At 43.2% G+C, this 17,248-nt stretch overlaps 2 protein-coding genes across 2 annotated transcripts in view; both read right to left on the bottom strand.

Annotated features, from left to right (window-relative positions):
- Positions 1-17,248, bottom strand: part of ARIH1 (ariadne RBR E3 ubiquitin protein ligase 1) — a 51,616-nt gene that overhangs the window by 14,323 nt on the left and 20,045 nt on the right. Inside the window, exons 2-7 of the mRNA XM_066558546.1 lie at positions 15,611-15,678; positions 9,816-9,960; positions 5,056-5,148; positions 4,644-4,699; positions 1,676-1,742; positions 872-978 (exon numbers count right to left, since the gene is read on the bottom strand). Coding sequence (XP_066414643.1) covers positions 872-978; positions 1,676-1,742; positions 4,644-4,699; positions 5,056-5,148; positions 9,816-9,960; positions 15,611-15,678 — 536 coding nt within the window. The remainder of the gene's footprint in view (positions 1-871; positions 979-1,675; positions 1,743-4,643; positions 4,700-5,055; positions 5,149-9,815; positions 9,961-15,610; positions 15,679-17,248) is intronic.
- The window catches only part of BBS4 (Bardet-Biedl syndrome 4), an 89,662-nt gene that overhangs the window by 52,492 nt on the left and 19,922 nt on the right, over positions 1-17,248 (bottom strand). The gene's annotated exons all lie outside the window — the stretch shown is intronic.

Genomic DNA, 17,248 nt, shown 5'->3' with positions numbered 1-17,248 from the left:
AATAAGCAGATTGTATTTGTAATTAAACAGTGTAAGTTTTCTTCTGGGTTGTTCAAAGCCAGTCCTAAGGAAACTCAACACACCCCCCCTTCAATCCTGAAATCCCTCAAGGGCCACTTCAAAACAGTGACAGAACAAGGGAGAATGGCTTCCCACTGCCAAAGGACAGAGTTAGATGGGATTATTAGGGAGAAATTCTTTACTGTGAGAGTTGTGAGACACTGAAATTGGTTTCTAGAGAAGGCATCCCATCCCTGAAGTGCCCAAGGCCAGGCTGGACAGGACTTGGAGCAGCCTGGGATAGTGGAAGGTGTCCCTGCCTATTGTAAATCAAAGGTGACTCTGACGAAGGGGAGAGAGAAAGATGCATCTGACTCCACTGATATCAGAAGGCTAATTAATTACTTTATTATACTATACTATATACATTTCATCTAAACTGAATCTGCCCAGCACTCACTCTGCACACAACTGCTTACACTGCACTGAATCTTGTGACTGTCACCTGACAGTCCACACACACACACTCTTGGCCCCGACAGGCCAAGGAAACAAAACATCCTCACTCTGGATAAACAATCTCCATATTGCATTCTACTTTGGCACAACACAGGTACAGCAAGTGATAAGAATTGTGTTTTCCCTTTCTCTGAGGTTCAGAGAATGTGAATCTCAGAAATCCTTGGGAAGAATTGTGCCTTGCTTTTCCTTGTGAAGAGAAATGTGGCAACACCTGCCCGTGGCAGGGGGTGGAACTGGATCACCTTTAAGGTCCCTCCCAAGCCAAAGCAGCCTCCATGAACACACACTAACACACATCAGGGCAGTGAGTACAAGGCACTATCAGCATCTTTTCCGTGCTGGCTCTTACCAGAACTGACGGCCGCATTTGCAGCGCACGGGTTTCGCATCCGGGTACTGCACTTTAACGACGTGGTGGCAGTCGGGGGCAGGACACCACTTTAACAGTCGATTACACTGGGAAACAAAGCACACATCCCACATCACAGGGGAAGGCTGTGCTCAAGGACAGCTCCTGCCCTGCATCCCTTTGTTGTGGCTGCAAGCAGCTAAGAGATTAAAACCAAACCCACTGCACCCATCACTTCTGGCAAGGACTGAAAGCTTGATCCTGTAACAACTCCTGCCCCCGGCTCTACAGGACAGCTCAAGCCACACAGCTGGGAAATTGGGACAGTGCAAACATCTTGCAAAGCACCTTTCTCCAAGTTTATTTGGAGCCTATAAAACTATCAGTGTTTTGCTAAAGCACTTTTGCAGTTTTACTTTAACTGGCAAAATGTTTAAGGCATGTTCTTGTTTACAGCATTTCCTGGTTTTCAATGTGAAGCATCTCAGGTAACACTCAAGAGTCATAAATATTACATAACTATTATGTAACTACTATAACTACGTAATTCTGCTTCTCAGAACTCTAATATTAAGCAACAGCTCTTACATTCTCTTTAGGTCTTTTGTCCTAAAGTTTTTTTAGTATTTTCCTACAATTATCCCTGTAACGCAAAGGATTATAAAACAACCCCTGCCTTCACACCTGATTAGAGACTATGCAAAAAACCTGCACTGCAGTTCTAAACAAGCCTCCAGCCTCTGGCTGGCTACACGTGTGAGACAAACCCTACAAGGCATCAAAAAAATTCAAATAAAAACTCACCTCTACAAAACTATTGGTTATTAAATGCTGGTACTTTAATTTAACCTTGGAATCTGTGATCAGACGCCTGTGGGAAGGGAAGAAACAGAAAAATTGTAGCAGCAATCTTTTTTTTTCCATATACTGCCCTTAAGTTAAGACAAATAGGTTTGATTCATCCTTCTACACTTGCAGGTACTTTTTGTACTTACCTGTTCCCTATTTATTTGTTAGATCATTTTGAAAACTACATTCATTCTATTCAATATACAAATATATTAGCTTCAGGAACAGAAAGCTCACGCAGTTCAAAAGAACTGAACAACTTGGTGTGAAGATTTTTATTTAAAAATACTTTCCTGAAGAGCCCAAGAAACAAAGCAAGTAATTTAATCAGCTCATTTACATAAAACAAGCACATTTTGTGGCAAATCCCTTTAAAAAGCTCCAGAACAACGCTTGTGTGGCTAATAACTTTGGGAAGCTTCATGTTAGCTGGGTTTCAGTGGAATGCTACAGCTTCAGCTTAAAAATTAATGGTGCTTTAATCTATTTACCATAAAAACAAAGTTGACTTGAATTCAGTATCACTGGGGGTGTACACAACATGGACTTTAAATTAATTCCAGTCTGCTTGGAACTGGGAGAGTAGAGGAAAACTCAATGATGGGAACCCTTGACAAGCACAGTGACCACTTTTCTCCTGGGCACACCATTCCAGCTGGTATTTGCAGACTGCCCAGTCTAAATGCATCCAAAATAACTTAATTATGGATTGCTGAGCACTTCTAAAAATGTCTTTTAGCTATGACTGAAGTGTCTTCCCAATATATCTAAATATAAAGCTGCACTGACACACCCTTTGTGGCAGTCCTGGTTTAAATCCTACTGTGGAATACAGCTTGATACAGGCCACACCATGGCTAAATATTGGAATTAATGGATTTTCCTTTCCAGATGCAGCCAAAACTAAGGGTATTCCTGCATGTTATCCTTACAACACTCCCTGAGGAGCAGTGTGTGCCCATGGGATGTGCACAAATCCCAGCTCTGGGCAGCTGGGAAGCTCCTCTCCCAAGCACATGCTGGTTATTATATAAATCACAGCACGTGGCAGCTCAATTCCCAGGGCTAAAATAAAACAAATCAGCTGACAAAGCATCTCCTGCAATTCTGGAGTCAAACTTACTGAAGAATGAGAAAACAATTTGAATTTGGTATTAACTATAAATCTCTTTTTTTTTACCCCATACCTGGGCTTCAAGACATACTAAATATCACCTTGAAAATGTACTGTACTATAACAAGATATCAGGTACTGGAATTTAAATTAATAGTCATGCCATGACTAACCAGAGCACATAATCCATTGGTTTTTTTGCTTATCAATCTGCTTTGATTGCCCCAATCAACATCACCAGGTCAAGATCTTCAAGAATTTTGCTTTGAATGTTACTGTCTTTTGGCAAATCATAAATGAAACTAGACAAATTAAGAGGTGAAACTCATGCCCAGAGCCCATAAATCAGATTAATTTTGTGTTCATATCGCTTGGAAACTGAGAGCTGGAGACTTTGTAAACAGAAAAGGACCTAAAAAGTAATAATTAACAACACAGAAGTGAGTACAGTACAGTTGAGATAATTTACATTTTTTGTCATATATATTGACATATCCTAAGATTGCCACATTTGTCTTTGTTGGCTTTTAAAGGAAAGAGTTTTTTTCAAAAATGCACCTTCCTCCCCACAGAAATGCATGTAAGACCAGGGAAAGGTGGACTTTTACCTCTAGAAACAGTTTCTAGTTTTACTCAGACAAATGGGACTTGTTTGCTTTAGAGCCAGCTGCCACTGCCCTATCCCAGGCCTCAACCCTGCTCTCTCCAGCCAAGGGGAATCCCAAGCACTGCCCTCCTTTCCTTGCTGCTGCCACTGCCACCTCCAATGCTTTCAGCTACTCCATTTCACATGCAGTGTTTGAACAGCTCATTCCAACTGTTGCAATCAAGAAGACACTCCAACAAGTCCTGCTGAGAGCGTTCGACTGCACAAATTGAAGTTCAACCTCTGGTAAACAAAAATCTCAATCAAGTTACTCAAGACATGCCAACTTCAGCTCAGTTTCCACCCACTAGGCTCTACAAACCACCCCTCAACAGGGCAGGAAAGCATTTCAGCTACTTCCACTTCCATTCAGCCTACACTCCATGAGTAACCAAGAGCCAAAATTGGGAAAATCGCTACTCTGAAAGCAGCTGATAATAAAAACCACCAAATTAATATCAATGAGTGAGTCAGGCTTCAGGAAGGAAAGAATAAGGTAACAGAATAAGCCTCTACTGAGATGTGTTAGCAAGAAGAATTAAAATGAACTTGAACAAAGCTCAACATTATGAAGGATATTGCTCATGCAACAACCTCCCTCAGTATAAAAGAGAAGGAAGCTCATGGAGTTCACTGCTCCACCATGAACTGTATCAGTCATTCTGCAGCTGGACAACTTCATAATTCCAAGGATACAGGATGACACCCTACCTTAATCAAATCTTGTGTTCGAGGGTCAACTGCCTCCTATCAGAGGGCAAAAACCACATCCTACATCAGCCCTTAGGACTCCTGTCCTCTGACTCACCTCTTAACTACAGCTATAGGGCTTGGGCAACCAGTGGGTTGACCTGGGTAGAAGTCCTAAATTCCTACATAAATCAAAGGAAACAAAATGCACAAAGCAGTAAAACAGGGTTTGGAAACCCTGGTGTCACACTGACCAAACTGGTCAGGGAGTGTTTCCTCCCAGTGTCATCACATGGGGTTTTCACATCTAAACAGGAAGTTAAGAGACATCCTGGAATCAAAGCAGACAGTTCAAGACAGTTCCTCTGCTGCCTGCAAGCCTCTGTGCAGTTTGTTAGAAGCATTTGACTAGATCTGAATAGCACATAAGTAACACAATGGAAAGAGAGAGGAAAGCCATGAGAATTACTTACATAACTGTATTGTCGTCCACTAAGATATCACAGCCATGGGCAGGGCATGAAATGGTCTGGGAAAACACAAAAAGTCAGAGGAGGAACAGTGGTTATCCTGGCTTTGCATCACAAGGAATTCCAAGGCAACAGACTTCACTACAATCCACAGCCAAAGGAGTGCCCTGCCTCTCCCAGGTGTGCCACTGCTTCCTCCTTCCCCAGCCCAGAAACCTGCACCAACCCCACTGAATTCTCTCCAGATTGACCTTAGCAGAGCCTGCAGCCCCCAAACCTTTGGGGTTTGGCTTTTCTCTGTTGCTCTTTTGGGGTTTTTTTAACTTTAGCAGAGAGACTGTTCCATCTCTCTGACCCTGTTTCTCCAATGCACAGAATTTCCAGAAATAAGCCATGAGGTGAGTTGAGATTTTACCTGTCCCATGCCTTCCTCCATTATTTTGGTAGTTAAATATTCACTCCAGCACTGCATACAGAATTTGTGTCCACACTCTAGGCCAGTGAAGTACTGCAATAACAAAGAACACAAGACATGGCCTCATTTTATCACATGGATTGACTCAACAATTTCACCCTTCTTGGTGCTGTGCAGTTCATCCACCCCATCCCTCATTCCTCACACCAAAGCTGAGACACTGCTATTCTCTTTGCATCATCACCCCTACAGAACACTGCCAAGGCAGCCTTAGTCACTCTTCCAAAGCCAGACTTTAATCCCCAAGCCCAGCAGCAAGGACAGGTGTGGCCAGTGTTTCCATCCTGCCCATTTCAATTCATCCTTGTTTTAGGAGTGTATATGGTGCACAGCATGGCTCTCTCCCATTCTGCTTTGGAAATCAGTCAAATAAATGCAACACCAAACAGGTCACAGTGACAAGGATACAGAGTCTTCATTACTCCTGTTTTTTCCCTTTGGCACATGTGGGTGCTGCCCAGAAGTCCCAAACCTCCCCAGGGAAGTCCACCCTAAAACCCAGATGCTCATCAGATGAGGACACTCAAGATCCTAATTGGCAGGTGTAAATTGCTAAATAGAATTCAATAATGACCTGCTGTCACAGACAGCAACAGGGACAACTCCATCCTTGTCTGCATCATCTGCACAGAGCTGTCAAGATATCATCTGGGACTCAGTGGTTACACAAGGGGTGGAGAAGCAAACACTGCTGAGGAAAGACTGGAATCAAAGTACTTTGCTCTGGTCAGCTGAAAGTTATTTTATACTCAAAGTCAGCACCAAGGAAAACTGTATTTAAAACACTTCATTTGTACCACTATTGAGGTAGTATTTGCTGGCTCAGCTTTTCAAACCAACTTCTCAGCTAGTGAGATAAAACCAGAACTCTACCCTCAGACACCATCAAACCATGAGAACTCCACAGAGGAAAGAACCTGGAATCCTCTGTGGAACAGCCCAAAACAACAGCAGGATGGTGGTAATTGAGGAAGGGAGAATCCACTTGAGGCAAATGCTCTTTCCAAGCATTCTCAGACACCGCAGATCCATTCTGTCCATCCCACAGAGGTGCAGCAGCTGTGCTGTGCCATCTCTGGATGCTCTGGCACTGCCCAGGGCAGGTGCCTGTCAGCAGCCCTTTGCCAGGGCTGGCAGGCTGTGACTGCACTGCTCTGACACTCCTGCCACCAGCTCAGGCTGCAGCTGTGAGCACCAACACGGCTCAGTCTGACCTGACTGGGTCAGGGAAACTTGGTTCTGACTTGGTTCCAGGTAAAAATAGAAACATCCACCCCAAAAAAACAACAAAGAGACCAGAGAGGAGGCTGACACCTATGTGGTGCCAGGTACACTGGCTGCAAGAGTGCAAAAAGACACCTTCCAATTTCTGAACCCTTACTGAGCCAGCTAACAAGTTGTCTGATGCTCCACAGATGCTGCTGTGCCCAAGTGGCATCTCCTGGAGATGCAGAGTTAAGAGTAAAAACACTTCAACATCTGGAACTTTTGGGATGCCACAGCATGAAACCATGCCAAAGACTGCACTGGCTTTTCTGTGAATTCTGGCTTCTCCACATGTGATGGGAAGCAAGCACAGATAAGGGAATCATCCCAAACTGAACCCAAACACTCCTCATGCAGCAGGCACACATGAGGAACCAGCACAGAACACATCTTCATGTGAGACCTGTTTTGGTTATTTCAGGCAGGGAAATGCTTTGCTGAATGCCCACAGAAAGGCAGCCACCACCACACTTCCTCCCAGGCTGCAAGGAATGTAGAGAATCTCTCAGCTCTTTTCTTTACTTTGAGGGAGTTCCCAATTATTTTTGGCTCAGCTGACAGCAGATGTCAAGGGAGCAAATAAAAAGGCCAACATAAAACCACCAAGGATGGGGGGAGCAGTGATTCCTTAGGCAGCTCCTTAGCCCAGGGGACAGCTCTGCTGTCACCACATCTGCGCTCAGCATCTGCAGTCTGGACAAAGCAGGATGTTCCTAAAAACACCTCCAGCCCACTCTCCTGAGGGTGAGGGGCAAGAGAGGAGGAAGGCAAAGCCACAACCCTCTCAATTCCTGTCTTCCCAATAAAGGTGTCACCCAAAAGAACTGCTGGGACCTGAAAGTGCTTGACAGGGACACAGAGCAGGTGAAACATCTCCCTTAAGTCCTCAGACTAGCAGGGTGAGAGCTTCAAATGCTTTGTTTGGCAGGTGTTTCCCAAAACCTCAAACCACAACTCTCTGGAGGTGACTGAAGAGCTATAGAGACTTTGTAGATGGGAGAGAGGGAATTTCAGGACTAACTGCAATAACTTTCATTGTTGAGAGAGAATTTCAAGATTCCTGCAACAACTGTACACTGTAAAACTTCTTAACACCTCCAAACTCTCAGCTTTCCATAGGCTGAAAGGGGCTCTCAGTGTAAAAACCCCTCAGCTTTCATGTGGAAAAATAATTAGCTGATTATTGCAAAAGGATTTTCAAAGCTGAGATTTTTTGGGCATTGAACATAAAAATAATCCTAGAATTTATAATTCACATAGACTAAAAAAGCTTCAAAACAGATTTCAATCACCTTAGACACAGACACTACAGCCTTTTACAGAAGAAATAATAAATACTAGTTTTCCTATGGGCTCCAACTTTTCTGTAGGGCCAAGAAACAGAGTCCCCTCTGACGTCTTTTAACACCAGCAACAGAGAGAGCCCTGCTCACCTGCAACATCTCTCTGCTCCAGCTAAAAGTCTGCTCTTCTAACAACTGGGCCACTGCTATTTGAGCTACAAAATCAAGAAGTGTTAGCATGTTTTGTGCTGCTCTTCCCAGTTTCAAAACTCTAGACAATGCTGGGGTGTGGTTTTAGAGGTTATCCTGTGCAGGGCCAGGAGTTGGACTCCATGATCCTTGTGGGCCTGTCCCATGATTCTGTGATTCTGCTCCCCAGGTAGCACAGCAGCCCCAGCCAGAGGACAGGCCTGTCACTTGTGAGCTGTACCCCCACCCAGCACAACTACATTAAAATGGAGAGAACAATATATTAGAATATATTGCCTTTCTTTTTCAAAGCACCTCATCATACAGAGCAAGAATTTGCCTTCCCAGCTACTCTTCACAAGGAAGTCAGGGCACACAAGGCTGAAGAGGAGACACATGAAGCCTTGTGGTTCCTGGCTGAAGAGTGAGCAACAGGGACCTTGATGCTGAGAATGAGAGGCCTGAAGCTGGGCTTGGCTCAGCTCTGTTCACTCCAGGGAAGAAGATCCAGAGCAAGGGAGAGGCCACAGCCAGGGAACTTCACCCCAGGCTGCTCCTGAACCCCAAAATTTATCATGGTGCTTTGCTGAAAACACACCCAGAGCAAAGCCTTATGTCAGAGCAGCTCTGCCTGGCAAGGCCCAGCCCTTGTTTTAGGGTGTTCTGGAGGAGCAGCTGCCCCACAAAGAACAGGTTCCAACAAAAGAATTCCTTACTATCAGCACTTTGCCTTTCTTTGCTTTTTGATGAACTCTCCTATTTGAGCTTTTCCACTCGCCTCCTTTTCTCCCAGGTCTCCCAACAGCATGTCCTGCCCCTAGGAGCCCCAGCAGAGCCTGGACCTCTTAGCAATGTATGGGAATGCTTCAGTTTGGTCAACAGTGACAAAAAAAAGTAGCACTATCACCCAGAGCATTGATGCAGAGCCCCAGCAAGCATTGGGTAACACACCCTCATGTCTGACCAAAAGGGTATTGTCCAATATAATAAAGATCCAAAGACATCCACATTTTACTTCTACTACTTTTTCCTAGACTTCCTACTCTGACTATTTTGCTTTTAAAAGCTGTTTCCTACCTTGTCTTTCTATTTAAGTAAATCCCTTTGCCCATCATGATTTTCACAAGTTTGAATTTCACACATCCTTTATCTGTACACCTGACTTGGTATCAGACCTTTGCAAACATCACCTGCTTGCTTTTTCCTGAACTTTACCACACCACTGCCTGGGCCCCAGCACCCTCAGAGGTGCTGTGCAGGAAAATGTGAAGTTTCAGGTTGGAAATTTGGGGAGTTGCTACTCAAGTAGTGTTGGAACCCTGCATGCTGAGAATTTTAAACTTTCTGTGCTGAAAGGCACAGACTTGCAAGAGAGCACTGCATTTGACCTGAGGCTGTGGAGAAGATTTCCAAAATTGATTGATAGCACTGGGATTATGTGCGTGTATTTGGTTAGAAGTGTGTAATATCACAGGGTGGAAAACTTAGAGTTTGGGGTTTTGGAATATAGAAAAAATATGAAATTTATATGTATAAATATGAATTTATATGAAATATTTATTTCATATAAATGTGTATGAAATAAATAAAGATGGAGGTTTTAGGGCAGAGGCAGGTTGTTCTTTACCTTCTTCTTTGTGGGTTTGGGTGATGTTTTGTAATTGGACAGAAAATTCTGCATTGAGGGCTTCAAGGGATCAGTTATTGGGTTAAAAGGGAAAATAATCTAAGTGTCATTTCTTAATTGGATAGTTTAGTCTTAAAAGACCTTGTAACCAGAGATTGCTGGCCATTTTGTGCCTTCTAATGAAACGCTGCTGAACGCATGGTTGTGAGGCTGTTTCTCTGATAAAAATAATCAACACCTGAGTCCAAACATGAACTAGCATCTCAATCTACCATCAAACTTCAATCCCAACCTCAAGAAACTGACAGGCAGCAGCAGGGCCCCTGGGTACTCACGGAGTTTGGGTAGTTCAGATAGCAGATCTGACAGGACATGTCCTGGGCTGATGATCTGGTGTTCATCTGGCGCGTTCGCGACTTTTTACTTGGATTAATTACGTGACACTCTGCAAAGAGCTTCTCCAAGTTGCCATCAAAGTACCTGCACAACACAGGACAGAGTGAACATTTAACCACCTTCTAAATCAGATTTCCATTCTATGTAGCAGTTAAGTGTACAAAGATGCTTTTTGTATTTCAAAACTCATACACCCACTACTTCCAACAAACCCTTCTCTAATACAACACAGAGGTGGATATTAGACAACTGCAGAATTTCAGAGACTCTCACTTGAATAAACACTCCTGAAATTCAGGCACCTTCAATTCTTCACCTGCATTTCAAGTAATTTGTGACTCTCCCAATTGCTTGGCATTAGAATTCCAGGACAGGAAACGAGAGCAAGAACACCTGAGTTCACAGTTCAGGCATTGGAACACCTTCCTAAAACACAGGTTTGATGCCTTCAAGCTCAATTCTTTTCAACTGAAGCCTTCCATTTTTCCTAATAGCCTAACCCTTAGCCATCCGAACATCTTTTCTCTTCAATCAACCTGAGGTAATTTAACAACCTCCTAAAAACTACAGTTCCAGGTTTACAATGCTTCCAAAGATCAGGTACCTATTGGAAAGGAGGATGCAAAATTGCTTGGGGGCTGAAAAGAGATCACTTCCTTTCTATTTCCTATTCCCTTAAGGAAAGCAATATTGGTTTGCTTCAAAGGCTTATAAAAAGCTCTTTCTTGGAGAGGAGGACCAAACTGGAGAGAATCATTATCAGAAAGCTCAGCCTCTTCCCAGAATCCTTCACACACCTTTCTCCAGCCTGCAGCAGCTGCAAAGAACTAATTAAACCAGACAATTAACCAGCCCCATCACATGCACACATCCCCCAGCTAAACCCAGTAAGTCATTCCTCAGCTCCACTACAGCTCTACCTACCAACAAGGCTTGATTTATAATTGAAAAAATATCAATTTTCCTGCTGTTTCATATGTTTCTCATGCAGTTCATGTATTTTAGATCTTAAATTTCAAAACACTGAATCTGGAGGGAAGTGGTGAATTCTGGCATCACTGTAGCCATGAGGCTTTGCCATTGTTTTTCAATGTTAGCTCAGGATTTTACTCAACCAAGTTCTTTAGTTTGCTTAGAGAATTATATTTACAAATTTGTACGTTATATTTAAATCTAAATATATAAAATTATATATTTAGAAAATTTTAGCAAGTGAATTCAGTGAAGTCCCATCACAGGCAGTATTTGTTTATTAAGAATCATGGATAAATATTAAGTCCACAAAAGTTTTCCAGCCTTCCAACTGCTCTTAGAGGCAGCAGGAGCAGCACAGGACATGCTCTGAGGAGAGGAGATACAGCTGGGTGAGAAGTTTGCAAGGAAAATAGTTTTGTATACAAATGCTATGATGCAACTTGAACCCTGATACTCATGACCAGCTAAATGCTTATGGAAATACCAGAGGTTTTTGTAGTGGTAGGCTGGTTTTAAGGGTAAATATCCATGTCAGGAACTTGACTTTTTTCACCTGGAATTTCCTATCCCCTTTAAATACCTATGGATAATATTCCTGCTTCTCCATGCTGTTTTCTTTTTATGCATTTTCTTTCTGAGTAAGTAATTTCCACATTTATTTTTAGGTATGTCTCTCAGACTCATACTCATGCAGCCACTGGGTTGTAAGAACTCCAGAAAACGCAGAGGAAAATTGCATTTTTAGAGTGGATCTCCCTGAAAACACAGCTCTAATGGATACTCCCAAGTCCAACAGCTCTCTAACTGCTCCACCACTCCTCAGGCAAACATGCCAATGGCTCAGTCAGAAGACTCTTGCAGTTCCTTCAAAGGTTAGGAACAACACCAAATTCCAATTACCATCCCTTTTTCCCACTCATTCCAGCATCACCACAATCCATCCATGCAGGCAGATCTCCCCTTGCCCTTCCCATGTTCTTTGGTCAAAGGATTCCCAGGCAGCAGCTCTAACACCCTTCCCTCCCACAGCAGGTGAGCTCCATGTGACATTCACCATCTTCTCTGGCCAGCAAACCTTCACCACCACCACTTTCCATTTCCATTCATCCTCCTTGAATCCAAGGAAGCCAGAACACATGCAACCCCAGTCCTGATCTGACCCTGATCTCATACAATTTCACTTAGATTTCTCCTCCAAATCTCACCTAATGCACTGCAAATGGCTCCATTTCTCTAGATCTGCTCCATGTCAGCATTGCTCCTCCCTTCCTTTACAACTCCAAGAATTCTGATTTTTCCTCAAATATTCTCTATTAATGGGTTGGTTCTTGGTACCTCCCTCCATCCTTATTTTCATCCTAGGGAGGAGCACAGCACCTCCAGGAGCCCTTTAAATCCTGTGCCCTGCTTTCCCTTCACAAGGCAGACACAGTAATTCCAGCTCTTCTGGTGCACAAGAATTTCCTCTATTAATTCTCTGAAGTTCATTTGCTTCATCACAAAGTTGGGGGGGGGGGGGTTCTGCTATTTTCAAAGGAATGGACAAACCAGTGTTTGTCCATTATTTTCAAGTATTTCTACTCACCAAGACCAAACCTATAACAACATCAAGTCCTTTTGGCAGAGGGATCAAGCTGTCAGCCCCTTTATCTCCTCAAAATTCCCTCCTGCTGTTTGTAACTGCCTAATCGCCATTTTCCAGACATAATCAAATCTTACCCATGGGAGTACCAAAGATGAAAAGCCTTTTCACTGAAAAAAAAATTGCTTCTAGTACACACTTTGGGCTATTTACTTCCATGGAAGAGCATTTGTGAGTTGTCAGTGCGTCAAAACACTCAGAGTAAAAGATATCTCCACATCAAAACTCCTGCCATGCACCATTTTTCACCTGTTCAGCCTCTGCTGAAGAGTGGAAAGTGTTTATTTGTTCCAAGAAAAGCAGGCAGCAGGTTCTGGAGAAGAGGCAATCTGGGCATTCCTGACATCCCTCCTCCACTCAGAGAAAACAGGGACATGTGGCCACCAAGATAAGCAGCTACAAGGGACTGCTCTATCTCTGGCTGTGCCTCCAGGGATTAAATCAGGCCTTGGGGACATGCTGAGACACTGTTCTCTTTAAAAAATGACCAGAGGAAGGCACATAAAGCAGGAGAGCTGCATTTTAACCTCTTCATCACACAGAGGTGCCTCCCCAAACTCCCCTCAGGAGAGGACACCATCAGCCATAGGAATTGGAAGGTAGTAATAATTAAAGCACTTTCATCACTTGGTTCTGAGGTGATGTGGTCATTCTGCACCTGGTGCTCTCCTATCCCTATGAATCAAGCTTGCAAGACCCAGGAAAACAATATCTGACATCTTTATTCTCCTTAATGCAGCATATCAGAGGCTGAACTAGTATTTCCTCCACTCATCACTTCCATCCTACAAACAAACCCACCCTAAATCCCCAATTTTGCTTTTGCACACAAACAATTAAAGTGGGACAGGGCAGTTTTTTAATTGTGGCTGTTATTACTTTACTGTAAGTGGAATAAATATCTGTAGCACATCTGCCCTCTGAACATCACTGTGTAATTACTCCATGACAAAGCTGGCACAGACAGTAACAACCTGCTCATTAAAAACAGGCATAACAAGGCTTAAAAAAAGTGGGAAAACAGAAATTTTCATGTCACAAGCTCAGACCTCCCCACTTCTCAACAAAAGAGGAGCCACTTGGTTGAAGTGCTTTCCTCCAGGCCAGGACTGATAAGGCTGCTGGGAGCTCGTGCTGACTCACCATGAGCTAAGAGAAAACAGGCTCTAATTAGGAACTGCAAATATACCATCAAACAACAGGAACTTTCCAGCAAAATGTTTATTTTGGGGTGATTTTTTCACCGTAATCCTCACCTATCACCACAGCAATGACCAAACCCTCTGGAACAGTAACAGTTCTCAGTCTCCTACCCAGCTTCTTACTCCTGCTTTAACACAGCTCAGCACTCCAGAAGATTTCATGGAAGTTATTTGGTGCAGAAGTGTCAGAAGGCAGCACCAGGCACTGGAGAGATCCTGTTTTGGTGTCTTTCTAATACAAGGGGACATCAATAAGCACCAAAACTGGGAGCAGTGTGCAATAGGTCTGCCTAAGCAAGTCCTGCATTCTGTTACTCACAGGGGTAATCCTGCTGAGTTAAGTATTTTAATGAATATGTTTACCTGTGGATTTGTAAATATAACATGTACTTAAACTGGAACAGCCTTAACAATAATACCTCATATTGACCTGGCTGGCACCTCCCTTGAGAAAAAAAAAAAACAAAAACAAAACCACAGCCCAATTTTTTATTTTTAAATTGATGGCAGCCCTAAACAAGCTTTCAACAACAAGGGACAAAACCTACTTGTGTAGAGGTATCTCCCAGCCAAGGAGAGTGAACTTTACCCCAACTAAGAGAATCAGCCCAAGAAACTCAAATATCAAGTGTTGCAAAGCAGGTATTAAATCAGAATTCTTAACAGCTGTAGTTAGAGTTAAATAGTGGATATATTTGTAAAGCAAAGCTTTCAGGTTTCCAACATTTGCTAAAAGAGGTCAATCTCAGGAAAATAAGGACTAGAAAGCTGTAAAAAAATACAATCACTTCAGAAAAAAAATGTAGGTTAAACAAAACATAAGATATACCTGAGCACCTAACCAAAAATATTACACAAAGGGCACTAAAGATGTTCTAAATCCATTAGCCAAGGATAGCACAAATATTTATACTCAAAAATAATTACTGACAGTTTGAAAACCTTTGCTCCTCTTTCCCTGGGTGACAGAGTACCAAACTACAGGGGCTCAGCCCCAGGGTCAGTGAAGGGACATTTATCAATTGACAGGAGCACCAACAACTGCTCCTGGTTTACCAAGCACATCTCATCTTCCCATACCATTTCCTTTGCCTGATAATCAGGGTGATTAAGGGAAAAGTCAACTAATGATCCTACCAGGCCCTCCACACCATTGGTCACTTCACACCAAGTAAGACCAGCACAACCAGCAAGTCCCTGTACAGCTTTTACTGCTCTTTCTGGTCCAGATTAATTCTCCTCCCAGCTTCTAAAGGAATTTAAATTCTCCAGCTCCCTCAACTCTCTTCAATACAAAACTGGCATTGGAATGAACCAAATGCAGCTGGATTTGGTCTCACTGTATAACAACAAACTGAGAAGTACCTTTACCAAGCAACATTCCAAGAGCTGGGAATCAGAGATGGGAAATAACCATAAAACACTCTGCTCTGAGGGGGAGGGAGAGGCAAAATTCAAGCCATTATTTACACACCCTAAAGAAAACCTGGAGCTGTGGAGATGAAGACAAGGCAGGACCATTATCAGCCAGGAACAATTTAGCCTTGGCCAGAGCAGCAAATCAACATGTCAGGAATACACATGCCAGCATGACAGGCACGAACAGCTAAACCCAAATCCAAAACAGTTGCTAGATAACAAGAACCTGTTCCTGCTTGCTTTTTTCCAAAGCCTGCCCAAAGCCTGTACATGTTCAAACTGGAAATCCTTCTTTCCAATGGGCAACATAACTTCCACAACTTTAAATCTAACCAGGCATCAGTAATATTAAAACAATGAGTCACAAGTCACCCTTAGCTGGGAAAGGGGGAACATTTTGAGCTTACACAAAAGATCCTCCTGCCACACACTGAGCATTCATCCATCCTCACTTGATCCAGGAACAAACATTTTTTCCAGCTCTGCAGCTGCTTACCTCTCCATCAGCTTCTCCTTATCCCAGTTGAAATGGCTAAGCAGTATTCGAGTGATAGTCGCTGGGTTCTGGAGAAAGAAGAGAAAAACAATAATTGAGTGAGAACACCAGGCAGAGCTTTGAATAGGCATAGGGAAAATCAGGGTGTCTGATAACATCATCTGTTCAGACAGTACAGGTTTACTGGCATGGACTGGGAAATAGCTGGACTTGACAGATAGACAAATTTTAAAGAAAAAAAAACCCAACTCTATAAATCCAAGCACCTGAATAAAATGAGAATTTGGTTGAAGATTTAAGGACCAGACTAATTATACCTATCACAGTGCCAACATCTCTACATCCAGCATGCCCACACAATGCAATTCCAGGATGGCTGTAAAATGGAGAAAGGGCTGATTTCTACCCATCACATCCATTTTTGCCACAATCTCCACACTACTTGCAGAACAAGAATAATCCAGTCCTGGCCATCAAAACACTTGGGCTGAAAACTGTCCTAGAACACAACTGGCTGCCAGTGTAAGATGACAAAGTCCTTGGAAGACCTCAGAAGTTCCTGAAGCACCATCAAATCCAGAAAAAAAAACCTCAGGACAGCTAAGGAAAGAAATACTGTCCAGAAAAGTCAGAAGGAAGGTGGAATATAAGAGCTGATTTTCACTGGTGTACAAGTTTTTATTCCAACTAAATCTGAACCATCAGCCAAGAGTTTGATTATATGAGAAACACACCAGACCATATGGCTTCTGTAACACCCCAGAACCACGTTTTAGCTCTCAAAATCCACTCTCCAGGCTCAGTTTTAGGACCATTTACATGCAAAGGAGACAAGAGCAGGGCCCTGAGAGCGGCTGCGTGTACTTTGCCATTTGACACAAAAATGGAAGTTTGCCTCAGGGCCAACGTTCAATGGACGCTCTGAAGCTGTTGAAAAGTAGGACATAAACCAGCAATGTGATTTCCTGAGCCCTGCAGCTACAGCCACAACCCGATGCTGCCAAAAGCCAATGCTGTCACCCACAGCAGAGATCCCACCCCATCCCTGCATCTCCTGCCCTCATCAGCCCATACCACTACAGCCATTTTATGCTGCAAATAATGACTCAGAAACTGATCTTCTCTTTTCCTTTAGGTTGTGTTTTTCATGGAATCAGTTCTCCAATCTATTTGATTGCCTGACCACACAAACAGCTGCATTAGCACAAGGGGAAAGCAGGACAGCCTCTTTCACCAGCACCACCACCAGAACCATCACTGAAATAAAGCCCTAGGGTGACAATGTAATAAGCACAAAGAACCAGTCTTGTGGTTTATACGACAAAAAGTGACACTCCTCTCCTTCTACAGTGTGTTCTGACTCTTATTAATGCCAGCACAGATTGTTTAAGGCCAAACTAAGAATTTTTTTCCAGCTTAAAAAGCCCATGTGAAGCAAAGCAGCTTTAGAAGCTGTTTGAGCAGATCCCTGATGGAACCCCATGAACAGCTGGGACAGCAGATCCACACAGTATGGGGCAGGAGATAGCAGAAATGGGTATTGCATGGTGACACTGTGGTTCTGGCCCACATCTGAAGCAGTCCTCAGGTGACAGGGATCCAAGCTCTTCCCTGCAGCAACACCAGGTGCCTGGCTGA

Source organism: Molothrus aeneus, chromosome 13 (genome assembly GCF_037042795.1).
Source record: "Molothrus aeneus isolate 106 chromosome 13, BPBGC_Maene_1.0, whole genome shotgun sequence".
Lineage (NCBI taxonomy): Eukaryota > Metazoa > Chordata > Aves > Passeriformes > Icteridae > Molothrus > Molothrus aeneus.
This window is presented reverse-complemented; position numbering and strand designations above follow the sequence as displayed.